A 20,563-nucleotide genomic window follows, 5' to 3' on the forward strand; every position below is an offset into this window, starting at 1 on the left:
ACTCCATCTTGTCCTTGGAGGTCTGGAGGGTTCCAAGGGTCACTACATCTTCTCCTTCGGAGTATGGAGGGTTCCAGGGGTCACTACATCTTGTCCTGGAAGGTTTGGAGGGTTCCAGGGTCACTAGGAGGTGTGGGGACAAACATTATTTTCTTCACTGAAAGAAATCATTGGCAAATTTATTAAATAATCATATCAGATTTTCTATTATTTTTGCTTAAGTTTATTTCCATTTTAGCTTCAAAAAATGGGATTTTTTTTTTTGTAAATTCATAAAAATTTAAGCCAGAGGAATTCACATGTAGTGAGATAATAATGACAGCAATGATGAATAAAGGTCACAAAACCGAGACAAAAAAAAACACATATGCAACAGTTAGGTATCTTTATTTCGAAACGTTTCGCCTACACAGTAGGCTTCTTCAGTCGAGTACAGAAAAGTTGAAGCCTACTGTTTCGAAATAAAGATACCTAACTGTTGCATATGTGTCTTACCTAACAACCTGTCGGTATTTTATACCATTTTAGTATTCACACACAAAAAAAAAATACACAGGTCCGCATCACAAGGATTACCTACAGAAGATCGAATGCTTCCACTGAGGCTCTTCCTTTTATAGTGTCTCTTCCTCCACCCACCATCTACTGACTCTCCCTAAACTTCCTTCCCAGACTTTGTTTTTGTCAAAGAGCTCCCGTGCCATTTGTACCTTTCTACCATTTTTTGATGATCTCCTTAAGCAAACTCACAAACCTCGGGGTTTCACTACTCTCTATCATCTCATTTAGAGGCTTCATCTCTCGTCATCCCGTCTCTTGGTTTACTAAAATTCAGAGTCAATTTATTGGTTCATTTTCTCATAGTCGTTTCCGACGCTCACAAGACGCCTGCTGCCATAGCCTGATTGTAAGATGCTGAGAGTAAAGAACTCTTTTCTGGCGTTCTTCTCGATGATTTTTCACGTTTCTCGAAGTCCAGTGATGGGCAATTTCATGTCTCTGTTTATCCCGAAGCATTTCTTAATTTAATTATCTTTCGATTCTATTTTCCTTCTCTTGCTACGGTAAATGCTATTTTTAAATTGGTTAGGTTACCATTTGGCTTTCCTCTATCCTCTGTTTTAATAACTTTCGTGTGGATCAATATGAAACTGCTATAAATCTTGGTAATAAATACCAACAAATAAGTTAGGAAAGACACGTTAATAAACACTAGGACATATTTATTAGAAAACGTTTCGGTCCTGGGACCTTGATCAAGGTTCCAGGACCATCTAATAAATATATCCGAGTGTTTGTTCGCTTGTCTTTCTAAACCAATTTGAAACTGTTCCTTTTCTCACTGTCAGGTTTACGTCCTTCTCTCTGGTTTCAATATGGCAGTGATGTCATCATGGCAGTGATGTCATCATGGCAGTGATGTCATCATGGCAGTGATGTCATCATGGCAGTGATGTCATCATGGCAGTCATGTCATCATGGCAGTGATGTCATCGTTCTCTTACCTCAAGACTCGAGCCTCAACTCCTTATTGTTGCATTTAAGAGTCTTGCTCCATCTGTCAAGTTTAATGCTAGATCGGAACATAATTTCCTCCTTCGTTTAGTTTATGTTTATCTCCACTACTCCATGAAGACTGACGCTTGTTTGTTTCTGTGCAATAAACTTACAGTGACATTTGCAATCATTATTTGTGTTCCCATGCTCAATTTTTGCAGTATTTTTCCCTTTATTCTTCCGTACCCATCGCTTTTGTGATTTTCATTTTTATACTATTCTGAAATATCTATCTTCTTTTTTTTTTACTTTATTCTCTAGTCTTGCTTGTCCCATTAATTTCGTCTAGTCTTTCTACTCTAATGCCAAATTTATCTTTGTTTACATTAAACTCACGTCTCCAGTGAAAACACCTGACCTTTGACTTTTCTTAGTTTTTGGTTTTTCGAAACCTCACGATCATAGTTCTCAGTGTATTATTATTATTATTATTATTATTATTATTATTATTATTATTATTATTATTATTATTATTATTATTGTTGTTGTTGTTGTTGTTGTTGTTGTTGTTGTTATTTTTATCATTATTATTATTGTTATTATTATTATTATTATTATTATTATTATTATTATTATTATTAGTGGAAATCTCGAGATTAGAATCCCTGTCGTGTATAAGGTGTATAAATGGAGTAATTTATCAAGCGATAATATCTTGCATCTAGTATTTTTAGAGAGAGGGGAAAAGAGATAGAGAGAGAGAGAGAGAGAGAGAGAGAGAGAGAGAGAGAGAGAGAGAGAGAGAGAGAGAGAGAGAGAGAGAGAGAGAGAGAAGAAGAAGAAGAAGAAGAAGAAGAATTAGAAGAAGAAGAAGAAGAAGAAGAAGAAGAAGAAGAAGAAGAAGAAGAAGAAGGAGGAGGAGGAGGAGGAGGAGGAGGAGAAGAAGAAGAAGAAGAAGGAGGAGGAGGAGGAGGAGGAGGAGGAGGAGGAGAAGAAGAAGAAGAAGAAGAAGAAGAAGAAGAAGAAGAAGAAGAAGAAGAAGAAGAAGAAGAAGAAGAAGAAGAAGGAAAGGAAGAGGAGGAAAAAGAAGAAATTGAAGGACAAATCAACAATACGACAACTGCTTCAGCAGGTAATAACATCCGACGAGGGCAAGACAACGCAAATTATTCCTCGTACAATTAATTTAATCATAAGGATCAAAAAACGTGCTAAACCACCGCCGCTATAAGGTCCAAAGTCTCCCCCCCCCCTGTGGAATACGGCTGACGTACCCGCCAATCAGTATAATTGATGTGGTTCCTCGAAGCAGCCAAGCCACTAGCATCTACCTGGCACACACCTCCACAATCAATGTCAGGTGAAACAATACCTGCAAGGTTCACACCGCTCCCATGTTTACAAGTGGCTTTCTTTACACTCGACTGTGTGTGGGTGATGTGTGTGTGTGGATGTCTATCGCAGCCACCTGTATGTCTGGCCACCCGTGGTCTGTGTGTGTGTGGGGGGGGGGGGTGTGGAGGACGAGGTTTGTGTGGTTGTTGGATATGTGGGTCGGATCTTGGCTCCTGGTCTCGCTGGTGTGTTACCCACAAATGATCCTTCTAAATTCCTGGCCCTATATATATATATATATATATATATATATATATATATATATATATATATATATATATATATATATATATATATATATATATATATATATATATATATATATATATGCAATAAGATCACAGTAAGCAGGTGATTTCAGAATATGCAAAACAACCACTGTGAAAGAATAGGGAAATTCCAAGCGCTTTCGTGACAACTCACATTATCAAGGAACTATGAAAGTAAAGCATCCAAGGAAGGTATATAAGGGATCTGGCCAACACCTCACTGTCAGATCCCACAACAGTTAAACACCTGACGCTCGCCGGCCCAACTGGACAGGTCCTTCGCACAGTCCACCAACAGACTATTCTACCCAAGAAAATTTTAAAAATTATTTGTCCAGTGTATTATTAAATTCTTCGCAAATTCTATTAATTATAAATGGATCTAATTTATATAAACCAAAGGAAATATTCATATTATTGTCAAAACTGCTTTTTATGAAACAAGATTCAATTATATTCCTGTCGACCATGGACTTGCTTGATACTACTTTCTCAACTTTTTGAAAATCAATTGGATGGTTAAAATCTCTTACATGAATAAATAGAGCATTGGAATCTTGTCCAGTTCTAATGCTATATTTATGTTATATATATATACATATATATATATATATATATATATATATATATATATATATATATATATATATATATATATATATATATATATATATATATATATATATATATATATATATATATAATCTTGATTTGATAATCTTTGTTCTGTTAATTGTCTCATAGTGATTCAACGGATAATATACGGTAATTCAGTGAATGAGTGTGTTCAGAGGGCTTCATGCGGGTGCTACATACTCTATGACAGATCTGACGTATGCCATATACAGGGTCTCGAAAGACTGTTGAAATTCCTGAATCCAAGTGGAGTGCTGCCTAAAATAGTAAAGAAAAAGACACATTTCAGAACATGCTTCTATTGCGACAACGTTTCCCGTTCTGCAGAGATAAACGAGGTTGCATTAAAAACCTCCTCTGTAAACGTTTCTTTTCTTCATTGGGTTCATGAATGCCGTTTTAATGTTCGAAAGCCGGGCATTCGCCGCCGTGGTTACTTGGCTGGTGTGTGCCTCTTGTATTATGCTCAGCGCTGTCCTTACCTCTAGGTCAAATATCCATCTTAGATCACTATTTCAAAACTTTGCAATTACGCAAATTTAGATTTGTCCGTGGAATATTAAGGTTAAACCATGACCTATAGTAAGTGTTTCCTCAATCCCTCATGAACAATGAAAACTCCCTTTTTCAGACAGTAATGCTAATTTCTGGTCTATGAAATATCATTTAATAAACAACATGTATCTACCAATTCAGCAATGAACTGATGATCGGAAAAATCTTCCTCGATGTTGGTTAATAAGGTTTAAAATACAAGAGGATCAATTTAAAGTACAAGAGGGCCATTTAGACTGCTCATGCTTTAACGGGAGGACAACTAACACATCATTTTACACATAGAATCGCTAAAACCTGCGAATACACACTTCAGATTTTCTCTGTGCCGTCGTCGAATTGCGAGGCGCATGTTTTTTCAACGTTAGGAGCAACGCCATTTAGGATTTCGAAAGTTATCACCACCAGAGAAGAATATTTATGTTCCTGAATTAGGGATTAAAGTAAACTCAAGATATACGCTGAGAGAAATGCCCTCCTCAGGGTATGTACCCTGTGGCTGCATCAGTCTTCACAGGTTATAGTCACTTTTAACGAAGACGTGAAACCTGAACTGGTATGCTTTCTAGGATGGGTTTTTCAAGTGTTTTTAACGCTATTGTACACATTTTTGTGAGCAAATTATATTCATCAGTTTTATTTTCATTTTAATTGCTATTATCAAAATTATTATTATTATTATTATTATTATTATTATTATTATTATTATTATTATTATTATTAATATTATTATTATTATTCTAATTATTATTAATTTTATTACTATAATGTTTTTCATGTATTTTAGATTTTTCTGGTAATTCCATCTCAGGATTTTTAATGACTTCTAATTCAGAAATTTGTTTATGTAACTCTGACCTCAGTTTCAAACTCAAATATTTCCTCTACCTTACTAAAATTCCTTCCCTCGCCCCAGCTCACACGGATCTGAAGACAAACTCTGAGTTCCAGACAAGTGTTCTAAGTGTTGCCAAGGACAAGCTGCCATACTAGCTTGCATTATGACAACATTTTGCTCTGTCGGGTTTCACTAGCCAAGGTTTCATATTCCTCATTATTATATATTTTTTCTATATCACGTGATTCTTCCATGAAACATCTTCCGCTATTTCAGACTGAATGTGGATATGTCATGGCGACAAGAGTGGATCCTCTCGTTCTCATCTTGATTTGCCCAGTATTCCTGTCGTGTATCTCAGCTGAGGACGTCAACACCGCCCACTTCTACAATAACATCCCTCTGCCCACCACTGAGCTCTACATCCATCCATACAACTTCACTGCCGAATCATCAACACCTTACCCGAAAACTTTATCTTACATCTTGAGGGAGAAGTTGCTGGAGGAGGATAGAGCCTACGACTTGAAGGTCCTTGCTAATGGCCACCAGGTGTCTATTTATCTCCTGCAAGGAGACGCGAAGAGGTAAAAGATAATCATTTTGGCTTGGGTTTTCGTGACGCACAAATATTCACTTGGAACTTAGTGTTATCTAAGGTGATTAGGAGTTATCTAGTATGACTAAACATTTTATAACTTAGGATTATAATGAGCATTCTGATGTAACTTAATCATGACTGATACAGTCTGGTGTAACTTAATCATGGCTGGTACATTCTGGTGTAACTTAATAATCATGACTGGTGCATTTTGGTGTAACTTACTCATGGCTGGTACACTCTGGTGTATCTTAATCATGACTAGTTCATTTTACACATTGACACTGCACTTTTTATTCTGATTTCTTGAATATTGTCTATGACATTTCCATCCTCGATACTGTATATATGAACATAGTTTAATACTTTACAAAATTAAATGCATGAACAAGAGCTCATAATATACAATACTAAACATGTAGACGTTAATTTATATAATATAGGGAGCTAAATACTAAAACATTAGCCAATAATATTTAATATCAGAACATTGTCAGGTAATAATGTTGTTACATTCAAGGAAACGCTAAACAATATTATTATCACTGCATTGCAATAAATAATTCACAACCCTATGTCACGGAATTGTTATTGATAAATTTCATTCATCTCTTGGGCTTCTTCTTCAGGTTGGTGTTTCCTTTCGGGGTCCGAGGTCCTCTCACTATCACCATCACTCCCTGCGATTCTCCTCTCTTCTGGAGACTCTCTCTGCGTCCTCATACTCTTATGTCTTCAGCCTCCATTACAACCTCTTACGACACTGCCGTAAAACTCGATTCATCAATTTTTAATGCCACAGAGGATCCAAACAGGACTCAAAGCCCCAGTGAGCAAAATGATGGAAGCCTTCACTCTAGCGTGAGAAACTGGTTTAGTGAACTTCACGACGCTGCTTCCGAGACTTCGAGTCCATTGAGCAACAAAACAGTTCCACTGTTAGGCTATTCAGAACCTGTATCTAGAAGTATAAGTAAAACGAACATGGGAAGAAAACATAAAAATAGCAGAGGCAAGACGAAGAAAACAAATGGCTCCAGAAGAGTGAGAGTTGACATAGGAGGTGCCAGCGGTTCACGTAAGACAGGAAAAAAAAAGGAAGATGAAACACAGGAAAGAGAAATGTTATTAAAAGAGTACGAAGGTCACGATACCCATCAGTACAAACAGAGGACAGCGGCTCCAGGGCTCTATGTGTTGCAGGTAAGGAAGAAATACATAGTGTCGAAACTTTGTAGAGTCTCTTCAGGAGGGGAGCTTTGATACCGGTTAAAGACTCTTGATGTAAGGAATATGAGCTGTTTCCTTCTTCCTGGGATCATGCACTATAACTTCAGATTTCCCAGGCACTACATAACCTTTGCGGGTTTTACACTTCCTTATAATAATAATAATAATAGTAATAATAATAATAATAATAATAATAATAATAATAATAATAATAATAATAATAATAATAATAATAATAATAATAATAATAACAATAATAATAATAATAATAATCGTAGTAGTAGTAGTTGTAGCAGTTTTTGTTGTAGTAGAAGTAGCAGTAATAGTACATTATATAAGTAGATGGATTTAAAAAACAATTTCTTCGTTACATAAATTCAAATAAAGGTTTATTAAGTTTTACTTTCTGAGAAACATTACCTTGTTGCTTCAGTGCCAAAGGTCAAAACCTTACCTCCTTTTCAAAATAAAAAAAAAAATCTCTGTGAAAAGAGCTTGAAATATTACGTAACACAGAATATATATAAGATAATGAGAAATGCCATAAATTAGCTGATTTTATATTGGGGGGGAGAGGAGGGAATGTCTCCGAGGTACTCGTAAATACACGTCGACACAGTAGGGTATTCACACAAAATTATGCATCCTGCGTAGGTACCTCACAAGAGCGCAATAAATTATCATGATTTGTGTAGGGGTGTGTACAGGCTCACTCGCCATATCCTTGCTACTCATAACCCCTTCCTTGATCCCCCCCTTACGGGCGGCTCCATAAGTTTTGAGTAGGAGGGGATAAAATGACAACCTTTTTGAAAGGGGAGTCCGGGAATTTGTTTTGAAGCAGCCTTACAAATATTATTTTTTTCTGAGGGGGCTGCTGGAATTTTAGGGAGGTTTTAGACCGCAATTAACCTCCCTTGGAACCGTCACTATCTACTCTGCCCATCACCACTTCCTTACCCATCACCACTTCCTTACCCATCACCACTTCCTTACCCATCACCACTTCCCCGCAGCCGATGAATAGACTGATCCCTGCATGATGTAAAATTCATCCGTGTCTCTCCGTGGTTAAAAATAAAGAATCCCTTAAAGGAATTCTCAATCAAGGCGACTGACGGTTTATATTAGATTCTTATTCTTTTGTTACCTCACATCTCTTCTGGATTTGGCTGTTAATGTGGGCGCCACCGGCTGGAAAACCCACGCAGAGATCAGGAGCTTGATTGATATGGACCATCATTCTAATTTGCATGCCAGTGGGGGCAGGACTTCCTTTGTATCTAGTCTGTTGACTTAAGATTATCAAATGAAAGCTGGTCTCTCCCAAAACCTGAGTTGAATGACTCACGAGGGTTTAGCCTTTTACATAATAATAATAATAATAATAATAATAATAATAATAATAATAATAATAATAATAATAATAATAATAATAATAATATTATTATTATTATTATTGTTATTATTATTATTATTATTATTTTATTACAATAATAATAACAGTAACAATAAACTCGTATTCTACTGAAAAGGTTACGTTACTCGAATGCGTCAGACTCCTCTCAGAGTCTCCGGTTCAATGAGCATTACGATACTTACGACGTACACATTTATCCCCTCAGCTATCGACTTGCTCTCGGTATTATCAAAGTTGAGTGAAACAATTGAATATATACATTTATATATATATATATATATATATATATATATATATATATATATATATATATATATATATATATATATATATATATAATATGTATGTATGTATATATATATATATATATATATATATATATATATATATATATATATATATATATACATAGAGTAATTGTGGTAGGGGACCTGAATGCTAAAGTAGGAGAAACTTTTAGAGAGGGTGTGGTAGGTAAGTTTGGGGTGCCAGGTGTAAATGATAATGGGAGCCCTTTGATTGAACTTTGTATAGAAAGGGGTTTAGTTATAGGTAATACATATTTTAAGAAAAAGAGGATAAATAAGTATACACGATATGATGTAGGGCGAAATGACAGTAGTTTGTTGGATTATGTATTGGTAGATAAAAGACTGTTGAGTAGACTTCAGGATGTACATGTTTATCGAGGGGCCACAGATATATCAGATCACTTTCTAGTTGTAGCTACACTGAGAGTAAAAGGTAGATGGGATACAAGGAGAATAGAAGCATCAGGGAAGAGAGAGGTGAAGGTTTATAAACTAAAAGAGGAGGCAGTTAGGGTAAGATATAAACAGCTATTGGAGGATAGATGGGCTAATGAGAGCATAGGCAATGGGGTCGAAGAGGAATGGGGTAGGTTTAAAAATGTAGTGTTAGAGTGTTCAGCAGAAGTTTGTGGTTACAGGAAAGTGGGTGCAGGAGGGAAGAGGAGCGATTGGTGGAATGATGATGTAAAGAGAGTAGTAAGGGAGAAAAAGTTAGCATATGAGAAGTTTTTACAAAGTAGAAGTGATGCAAGGAGGGAAGAGTATATGGAGAAAAAGAGAGAGGTTAAGAGAGTGGTGAAGCAATGTAAAAAGAGAGCAAATGAGAGAGTGGGTGAGCTGTTATCAACAAATTTTGTTGAAAATAAGAAAAAGTTTTGGAGTGAGATTAACAAGTTAAGGAAGCCTAGAGAACAAATGGATTTGTCAGTTAAAAATAGGAGAGGAGAGTTATTAAATGGAGAGTTAGAGGTATTGGGAAGATGGAGGGAATATTTTGAGGAATTGTTAAATGTTGATGAAGATAGGGAAGCTGTGATTTCGTGTATAGGGCAAGGAGGAATAACATCTTGTAGGAGTGAGGAAGAGCCAGTTGTGAGTGTGGGGGAAGTTCGTGAGGCAGTAGGTAAAATGAAAGGGGGTAAGGCAGCCGGGATTGATGGGATAAAGATAGAAATGTTAAAAGCAGGTGGGGATATAGTTTTGGAGTGGTTGGTGCAATTATTTAATAAATGTATGGAAGAGGGTAAGGTACCTAGGGATTGGCAGAGAGCATGCATAGTTCCTTTGTATAAAGGCAAAGGGGATAAAAGAGAGTGCAAAAATTATAGGGGGATAAGTCTGTTGAGTGTACCTGGTAAAGTGTATGGTAGAGTTATAATTGAAAGAATTAAGAGTAAGACGGAGAATAGGATAGCAGATGAACAAGGAGGCTTTAGGAAAGGTAGGGGGTGTGTGGACCAGGTGTTTACAGTGAAACATATAAGTGAACAGTATTTAGATAAGGCTAAAGAGGTCTTTGTGGCATTTATGGATTTGGAAAAAGCGTATGACAGGGTGGATAGGGGGGCAATGTGGCAGATGTTGCAAGTGTATGGTGTAGGAGGTAGGTTACTGAAAGCAGTGAAGAGTTTTTACGAGGATAGTGAGGCTCAAGTTAGAGTATGTAGAAAAGAGGGAAATTTTTTCCCAGTAAAAGTAGGCCTTAGACAAGGATGTGTGATGTCACCGTGGTTGTTTAATATATTTATAGATGGGGTTGTAAGAGAAGTAAATGCGAGGGTCTTGGCAAGAGGCGTGGAGTTAAAAGATAAAGAATCACACACAGGGTGGGAGTTGTCACAGCTGCTCTTTGCTGATGACACTGTGCTCTTGGGAGATTCTGAAGAGAAGCTGCAGAGATTGGTGGATGAATTTGGTAGGGTGTGCAAAAGAAGAAAATTAAAGGTGAATACAGGAAAGAGTAAGGTTATGAGGATAACAAAAAGATTAGGTGATGAAAGATTGAATATCAGATTGGAGGGAGAGAGTATGGAGGAGGTGAACGTATTCAGATATTTGGGAGTGGACGTGTCAGCGGATGGGTCTATGAAAGATGAGGTGAATCATAGAATTGATGAGGGAAAAAGAGTGAGTGGTGCACTTAGGAGTCTGTGGAGACAGAGAACTTTGTCCTTGGAGGCAAAGAGGGGAATGTATGAGAGTATAGTTTTACCAACGCTCTTATATGGGTGTGAAGCATGGGTGATGAATGTTGCAGCGAGGAGAAGGCTGGAGGCAGTGGAGATGTCATGTCTGAGGGCAATGTGTGGTGTGAATATAATGCAGAGAATTCGTAGTTTGGAAGTTAGGAGGAGGTGCGGGATTACCAAAACTGTTGTCCAGAGGGCTGAGGAAGGGTTGTTGAGGTGGTTCGGACATGTAGAGAGAATGGAGCGAAACAGAATAACTTCAAGAGTGTATCAGTCTGTAGTGGAAGGAAGGCGGGGTAGGGGTCGGCCTAGGAAGGGTTGGAGAGAGGGGGTAAAGGAGGTTTTGTGTGCGAGGGGCTTGGACTTCCAGCAGGCATGCGTGAGCGTGTTTGATAGGAGTGAATGGAGACAAATGGTTTTTAATACTTGACGTGCTGTTGGAGTGTGAGCAAAGTAACATTTATGAAGGGATTCAGGGAAACCGGCAGGCCGGACTTGAGTCCTGGAGATGGGAAGTACAGTGCCTGCACTCTGAAGGAGGGGTGTTAATGTTGCAGTTTAAAAACTGTTGTGTAAAGCACCCTTCTGGCAAGACAGTGATGGAGTGAATGATGGTGAAAGTTTTTCTTTTTCGGGCCACCCTGCCTTGGTGGGAATCGGCCAGTGTGATAATAAAAAAAAAATATATATATAATGTATATATATATATATAATATATATATATATATATATATATATATATAAATGTATGTATGTATGTATATATATATATATATATATATATATATATATATATATATATATATATATATATATATATATATATATATATATATATATATACATACATATATATATATATATATATATATATATATATATATATATATATATATATATATATATATATATATATATATATATATATATATATATATATATGGATTACCAAAACTGTTGTCCAGAGGGCTGAGGAAGGGTTGTTGAGGTGGTTCGGACATGTAGAGAGAATGGAGCGAAACAGAATGACTTCAAGAGTGTATCAGTCTGTAGTGGAAGGAAGGCGGGGTAGGGGTCGGCCTAGGAAAGGTTGGTGGGAGGGGGTAAAGGAGGTTTTGTGTGCGAGGGGGCTTGGACTTCCAGCAGGCATGCGTGAGCGTGTTTGATAGGAGTGAATGGAGACAAATGGTTTTTAATACTTGACGTGCTGTTCGAGTGTGAGCAAAGTAACATTTATGAAGGGGTTCAGGGAAACCGGCAGGCCGGACTTGAGTCCTGGAGATGGGAAGTACAGTGCCTGCACTCTGAAGGAGGGGTGTTAATGTTGCAGTTTAAAAACTGTAGTGTAAAGCACCCTTCTGGCAAGACAGTGACGGAGTGAATGATGGTGAAAGTTTTTCTTTTTCGGGCCACCCTGCCCTGGTGGGAATCGGCCAGTGTGATAATAAATAAATATATATATATATATATATATATATATATATATATATATATATATATATATGTATATATATATATATATATATATATATATATATATATATATATATATATATATACATATACATTAGTATGTATAAAGTTTGCTTTAAAATTATTTATACGTTCATTATGGAGTATAATTTATATGTGACTCCTCCCCCACTGCTACTCCTAACATGCTCGCCACTACACTGACGTAAGGTGAATTCTCTGTTTACATATCAGCTGGAGGGGAGGGGCGGCTCTACCCACGTGCACGTTCAAGCCTCCACCAGCTGGCTGCCTGCCCCACCCACCACCCACATCACCGTCACCCGCACACCCACGCCCACGGGCAAGGCCGTCACTCTCAGATGGACCAGCAGGTGAAGAGTTCACACAATGCTAAAATAATTGGTAGCACAGTTTGTGTCCTTAAAGACAAAATATTTTTAATTTGTTTTATGTGCTTTATATATCAATTATATATAAATTTTATTGATGGTATTGCAAGTAATTTTGTGTTCGATTTTAACACAAGATTTGTTTTATATAGATTGAAAATAATGAACTTTTACTGTGATCTAATGGTCTCTTTAATGTTAATGTAAATAACTCAGTTTACCTTATTCCTGGTATATCTCCTTCTATTGTTAATGCTTTTCAAACTGGCTTACTTCAGCTGTTTTAGCTTTTAAGGTTTAAATAGTAAGAATGACAAGGATCCCAGTGGAAATAAATCACTTTGTCTGACTTTCTTTGGGTTATCCTGGGTAATCTACACATATGCTGTTATGTATGATTATTTATGTGACTGTATTTATGCGTACCTATACCTGAATGAACTTATGCAGAGAAGAAAACCGTTTTCTAGACCATATATGTACAGCCTTTATGCTTCCTTGTCATTGGGCACAAGTGTCATCAGATTTAGACGAAAGTGAAAATACCATTACCATTTACGTTGGAAATGATGCTGGGTTCTTAGGTAAGCACCTGTTACGGAGAGTGGCACTCCTCCCAGAAAAGAGGCTCCACTTCTAGGCTGAAACTGCTCAGGCCACACCACACAGACACACACACACACACACACACACACACACACACACACACACACACACACACACACACACACACACGTGTCAAGGTGACTCAGCGTCAGGGAGGAGAATGAGATGTAGTAAGTTGTACGACTCACTCCCCATGGGTTCAAACCCCCACCTGTTCCATGGTTAGTGTGTTGTTATTGTAGTGTCTGAATCTTTGACTTGTTCAGATTCATCTGCTTGCTCGTAGATGAGAGCGGAGATAAACAAGTATACATAATCAGCGGGTTTTCATACAACTATGGAGTCTGAATTTGAGGCAAGAATTTGTAAGAAATTATGTAATGAAGAATCCTAATTATGTAATGAAGAATCCTAATTATGTAATGAAGAATCCTAATTATATAATGAAGAATCCTAATCGTACTTACGTTGTTTTCAGCTTAGCGAGTTACACTGTGCTCATTAAGCATATTTTTATGTATGATATTAGCCTAGTTCTCCTAGCTAGAGTTATAGCTTGAAACAACTTAAGCTTGTGCTGAAAAGTTGACACAGAGTTTTCAAGACTCACGAAACAGTAATAACACGATTGTAAACAAATCATATAATGGGTGGAACCTGCGAGTTTTATGATTTTCCTGCCATGGGTTCGAGTCTCACCTGTTCTGTGGCATAGTTTTCTACATGTGAAAATAACTGGTTTCGTCAACTGCTGAAAAAAGAACAAAACAAACCCTTGGCTTTTGTTTTATTATGCCTAGTGCATCCCTCGGCAAACAAAAAACTATCATGCGATACAGACTCAGGTGATTCAAGCTGATGATCTGAAATAGATTTTTTACATAAAACACTGAGGGACGACTTTCTTGCTGTAACAGTCTTGTGAGCTTTCAGCTCACAAGACTGTCATTCCCATTATCCCCCTTTGGGCGGAGATGGCAGACCAGAGAGGCCTAGCTTCTCCCTACGAGAAGCTAGGCCTGGGGACAGTTGGTCCCTAAGATGAGGAGGTACTTGTGCCTCCTCCCATGGGAGACTTAGGTCTCAGACACTCCCTAGAGAGGGAGCCAAGGCCGGGCCACCACTTGGAAAAGGCCCGGGCCGGGAGAATACCGGCGAATCTTTAATAACTATAATAAAAAAATATGAGAGTAACTTAATAGTTGAATGCTTCATTAACTTATTGCCTGGATGGTAAAGAGATCAGAATCAGTTATTAATGATTTTCCTGTAAATACTGTAAATTAAATAGAGGTATTTATAAAAATACTTTTCTTATAACTGATATGTGGCTATATAAATATAAATAATAATAATAATAATAATAATAATAATAATAATAATAATAATAATAATATTAATAATAATAATAATAATAATAATAATAATAATAATAACAATAATAATAAATTCTCTGGGAGGAGGAGGGTAGAAGGAGGGGTAATGGTCGCCCCAGGAACTGTTGAAGGAGCAAGAACCTTCCTTTCTAGTTACTAGCATGAAAAGTTTGAAGCCGATCGGACCAAATATTCTAAAAAACAATAAATTTTTCTCTTTGTTGGGATAATTAATAATCGACACGCCAATTTTAATTGTTTTTATAGTACTATATATATATATATATATATATATATATATATATATATATATATATATATATATATATATATATATATATATATATATATATATATATATATATATATATATATATATATATATATATATATATATATATATATATATATATATATATATGTCGTGCCGAATAGGCAGAACTTGCGATTTTGGCTTAAATAGCAACACTCATCTTGCCATATAAGACAAGTTAAAATTTGTGTATGCAATAATTTAGCCAAAATCATTCAGAACCTGACGAAAAATATATATTCCACTGTGTTTGTTTAGTATTAAATTATTGTAAACGTATCTTAAATATATTTAGTTGGGTTAGGCGAAAATAAGTTGTTCTTGTTATAATAAGGTTAGGTAAGTTTTCTAAGATTCTTTTCGTGCAAAATTATAAATCTTTACATTATCATTAATGAAAAAAATATATCTTTAAACGTATAAGAGAAAATTTTAGAAAAGACTTAATTTTAAATGAGTTCTTGCTAATTGACCAGTTTTACATATTCGGCACGACATATATATATATATATATATATATATATATATATATATATATATATATATATATATATATATATATATATATATATATATATATTGTATAGGAACATTTAGAGAGGGTGTGGTAGGTAAGTTTGGGGTGCCAGGTGTAAATGATAACGGGAGCCCTTTGATTAAACTTTGTATAGAAAGGGGTTTAGTTATAAGAAATACATATTTTAAGAAAAAGAGGATAAATAAGTATACAAGATATGATGTTGGGCGTAATGACAGTAGTTTGTTGGACTTTGTATTGGTAGATAAAGGACTGTTGATTAGACTTTCAGGATGTACATGTTTATAGAGGAGCCACAGATATATCAGATCACTTTTTAGTTGTAGCTACAGTGAGAGTAAAAGGTAGATGAGTTACAAGGAAAATAGAAGCAGCAAGTAAGAGAGAGGTGGAGGTGTAAAAACTTAAAGAGGAGGCAGTTAGGGTAAGATATAAACAACTATTGGAGGATAGATGGGCTAGTGAGAGTATACGTAATGGGGTCGAAGATTTATGGGGTAGGTTTAATTAAGAATTTAGTGTTAGAGTGTTCAGCAGAAGTTTGTGGTTACAGGAAAGTGGGTGCGGGAGGGAAGAAGAGCGATTGGTGGAATGATGATGTAAAGAGAGTAGTAAGTGAGAAAAAGTTAGCATATGAGAGGTTTTTACAAAGTACAAGCGATGCAAGGAGGGAGGAGTATATGGAAAGAAAAAGAGAGGTTAAGAGAGTGGTGCAGCAGTGTAAAACGAGAGCAAATGAGACAGTGGGTGAGATGTTATCAACAAATTTTGTTGAAAATAAGAAAAAGTTTTGGAGTGAGATTAATAAGTTGAGGAAGCCTAGGCAACAAATGGAGTTGACAGTTAAAAATAGGGAGAGGAGAGTTATTAAATGGAGAGCTAGAGGTATCGGAAGATGGAGGGAATATTTTGAGGAATTGTTAAATGTTGATGAAGATAGGGAAGCTGTGATTTAGTGTATAGGGCAAGGAGGAATAATATCTTGTAAGGGTGAGGAAGAGCCAGTTGTAAGTGTGGGGAAAGTTTGTGAGGCAGTGGGGAGAATGAAAGGGGGTTAAGCAGCTTGGATTGATGAGATAAAGATAGAAATGTTAAAAGCAGGTGGGGATATAGTTTTGGAGTGGTTGGTGCTATTATTTAATTAATGTATGGAAGAGGGTAAGGTACCTAGGGACTGGCAGAGAGCATGCATAGTTCTTTTGTATAAAGGCAAAGGGGATAAGAGAGAGTGCAAGAATTATAGGGGAATAGGTCTATTGAGTATACCTGGTAAAGTGTATGGTAGAGTTATTATTGAAAGAATTAAGAGTAAGATGGAGAGTAGGATAGCAGATGAACAAGGAGGCTTTAGGAAAGGTAGGGGTTGTGTAGATCAAGCGTTTACTGTGAAACGTATAGGTGAACAGTATTTAAATAAGGGTAAAGAGGTTTTAGTGGCATTTATAGTTCTGGAAAAGGCATATGACAGGGTGGATAAGGGGGCAATGTGGCACATGTTGCAGGTGTATGGTATAGGAGGTAGGTTACTGAAAGCAGTGAATAGTTTTTACGAGGACAGTGAGGCTCAGGTTAGAGTATTTAGGAGAGAGGGAGATTATTTCCCAGTAAAAGTAGGCCTTATACAAGGATGTGTGATGTGACCGTCGTTGTTCATTATATTTATAGATGGGATTGTAAGTGAAGTGAATGCTAGGGTCTTGCCATGAAGTGTGGAGTTAAAAGATAAAGAATCAAACATAAAGTGGGAGTTGTCACAGTTGTTCTTTGGTGATGACACTGTGCTTTTGGGAGACTGTGAAGAGAAGTTTTAGAGGTTGGTGGATGAATTTGGTAGGGTATGTAAAAGAACGAAATTAAAAGTGAATATAGGAAAGAGTAAGGTTATGAGGATAACAAAAAGATTAGATGACGAAAGACTGAATATCAGATTTGACGGAGAGAGTATGGAGGAGGTGAATGTATTCAGATATTTAGTAGTGGACGTATCAGCAGATGAGTCTATGAAGGATTAGGTGAATTATAGAATTAATGAAGGGAAATAGGTGAGTGGTGCACTTAGGAGTCTGTGGAGACAAAGAACTTTGTCCATGGAAGCAAAGAAGGGAATGTTTGAGAGTATAGTTGTACCAACACTCTTGCATGAGTGTGAAGCATGGGTGATTAATGTTGCAACGAGGAGAAGGTTGGAGGCAGTGGAGATGTCGTGTCTGAGGGCAATGTGTGGTGTGAATATAATGCAGAGAATTCGTAGTTTGGAAATTAGGAGGTGTGGGATTACCAAAACTATTATCCAGAGGGCTGAGGAGGGGCTGTTGAGGTGGTTCGGACATATAGAGAAAATGGAACAAAATAGAATGACTTGGAGAGTGTATAAATCTGTAGTGGAGAGAAGGTGGTGTAGGGGTCAGGCTAGGAAGGGTTGGAGGGAGGGGGTAAAGGAGGTTTTGCGTGCGAGGGGCTTCGACTTCCAGCAAGCGTGCGTGAGCATATTTGATAGGAGTGAATGGAGACAAATGGTTTTTAATGCTTGACGTGCTGTTGGAGTGTGAGCAAAGTCACATTTATGTAGGGATTCAGGGAAACCGGCAGGCCGGACTTGAGTCCTGGAGATGGGAAGTACAGTGTCTACACTCTGAAGGAGGGGTGTTAATGTTGCATTTTTATAACTGTAGTGTAAAGCACCCTTCTGGCAAGACAGTGATGGAGTGAATGATGATGAAAGTTTTTCTTTTTCGGGCCACCCTGCCTTGGTGGGAATCGGCCGATGTGTTAATAAATAAATAAAAAAAATATGATGCTGTGCTCAGTACATTTTTGAACCATTTCTGTATGTAGCTTTACATGTATACATTGATATACATATGTTAATGATCTTAATGGTCTTGCTTGCAGGGGTGGCAGCAGTGGGTACTGCCTCGCTGTCAGCCAAGGCCGCCCATTCCCGTCCTTGTGTGCCGCTCGAGCGGCCAACCCGCCCACTCGATACCACGGCCCACACCGCCAACGTCGGAGGTCTCTAGTGGCGCTGGGCTGCACGGAGCGCCCATGGTTTACTCTCCCTCACCCGCCCCGCCGCCCATTGCATGTAGTAGTATGGGCGGAGGGCGGTGCCGGCCCACCCCTTGGAAGAGGATTCATCCCTGCCACCCCTAAGAGGACAGTTCCCAGGCTAAAGTTTGGGTCCGTGCTGAAGCTGGTGCCATCAGCCAACGGCAAGGTTAAAGCCAGCTTCCGCGCGCGGAAGGGCAAGCATCTCCTGCACGTAATGGCTGTGGCATGCGGTGCCAAACTCCGGCTACGGGTGGAGTCACAGAGTGGGGATAGAGTTGCTAGTGCTGTGGGAGGAATGGGAGCCTTGCACCTGGTGGTCAGAAGACCAAAACCCGAGGCTCTTATTCTCACCCTGAAGACCTATCCACCCGGGGCGACAAATAAAGTCCTCTTGGCGGCCGCCCACGCCGCCCGCGACCTGCCTCTGCCACGCCTACCTCGTAACACACGAGTGCGGGTGGCGCGGGTATCCTGCTCCTCCGCGACCTTCAAGTGGTCAGCGGCCCCAGGATCTCTAACCTACTGTCTCCTCCTCCAGGAGGATACGAGCGGGAAGGAGTGGCGCTCTCGGCCGCCACTACAGTGCGGGTGGGCGGCGGCCCTGCGGCGAGTGGATCATTATGCGGCCTGGTGGTGCGGTCCTCCCACGCCCGCGAGCCGCCAGCGGCACACGCTAACTAACCTCACGGCTTCAACGGCGTATATCGCCACGGTGGTGGTGCGCCACCCCGCTACGGGACATACACTATCATTTACCCCCGCACACGTTACTACACACGCGTGTCACGCTTAGCACCACCGCCTTCACTATAAACACTACCATCCTCACTATCATCACACTCTAAACAACACGACCGCCATCACAACAAAATCCACAACCGCCACCGCCTCCACCACCTCCACCACCTCCACCACCTCCACCATCACTATCTCCACCATCACCATCACCACCACCACCACCACCATCATAACCATCATCACCACCACCACCACCACCACTGTCACCACCACCACTACCACCACCACCATTACCACCACCACCAGCACCACCACCACCACCATCATAACCATCATCACCACCACCACCACCACAGTCACCACCACCACCACCACCACCACCACCACCACTGCGAGACAACAAAGACAGGGATCAATTAACCTATAATTCGACAATACACAGAGACAGCTCTGGGAAGGAATAGTCTTGTTAGTATATCTTTCTCTAAATCATATTATCTAATACAGTATTTTTATAGCACAGTGGAATATGCAAAATAATCATGACTACCTTAATTGTGATGATAACTCATTAAAATAATATATGGAGGAGGATTTACAGAGAAACAAATCGCAAAGAACTGCAGATCTCTATGAGTGACTTTGTAATGTGTGTAAAAAGGTGTCACAGTGTAAACAGTGTTGAAATTTGTCAAGTTGATAAGACACATGTGCAACAGTTAGGTATCTTTATTCCGAAACGTTTTGCTTACACTGTAGGCTTCTTCAGTCGAGTACGGAAATGTTAACACGAGCAGTGGTGGTCAGGTGGTCAGTCCCTCTGAGAGACTGACCACCTCAAAACTACGTCTTTAAGGGTGGACTGTTTGCATCGTCTTCACATCTCTACTGCTCCCGCTAACATTTCCGTACTTGACTGAAGAAGCCTACTGTGTAGGCGAAACGTTTCGGAATGAAGATACCTAACTGCTGCACATGTGTCTTACTTAACGCTGAAATGTAAAACTTTGCCAACTGCGTTGAGATGTGTCGCTGCAGAATGATGTAATGTATGACTTTGTGAAGGGTGTCAGAACGTGTCACTCTCTGGAGTCGATATGTTTCACTTCATTAACAATGTTGTGTTAGTTTAAAA

The 20,563-nt window shown here is 38.4% G+C and overlaps 1 protein-coding gene across 1 annotated transcript in view; it reads left to right on the forward strand.

Annotated features, from left to right (window-relative positions):
- The window catches only part of LOC128689698 (nord), a 44,417-nt gene extending 24,811 nt beyond the window's left edge, over positions 1-19,606 (forward strand). The window contains exons 2-5 of the mRNA XM_053778074.2: positions 5,467-5,777; positions 6,421-6,994; positions 12,649-12,788; positions 18,532-19,606. Coding sequence (XP_053634049.2) covers positions 5,485-5,777; positions 6,421-6,994; positions 12,649-12,788; positions 18,532-19,483 — 1,959 coding nt within the window. The 5' untranslated portion in view covers positions 5,467-5,484 and the 3' untranslated portion in view covers positions 19,484-19,606. The remainder of the gene's footprint in view (positions 1-5,466; positions 5,778-6,420; positions 6,995-12,648; positions 12,789-18,531) is intronic.
- Positions 19,607-20,563: the final 957 nt, after the last annotated feature.

This window comes from Cherax quadricarinatus, chromosome 22 (genome assembly GCF_038502225.1).
Source record: "Cherax quadricarinatus isolate ZL_2023a chromosome 22, ASM3850222v1, whole genome shotgun sequence".
Classification (NCBI taxonomy): Eukaryota; Metazoa; Arthropoda; class Malacostraca; order Decapoda; family Parastacidae; genus Cherax; species Cherax quadricarinatus.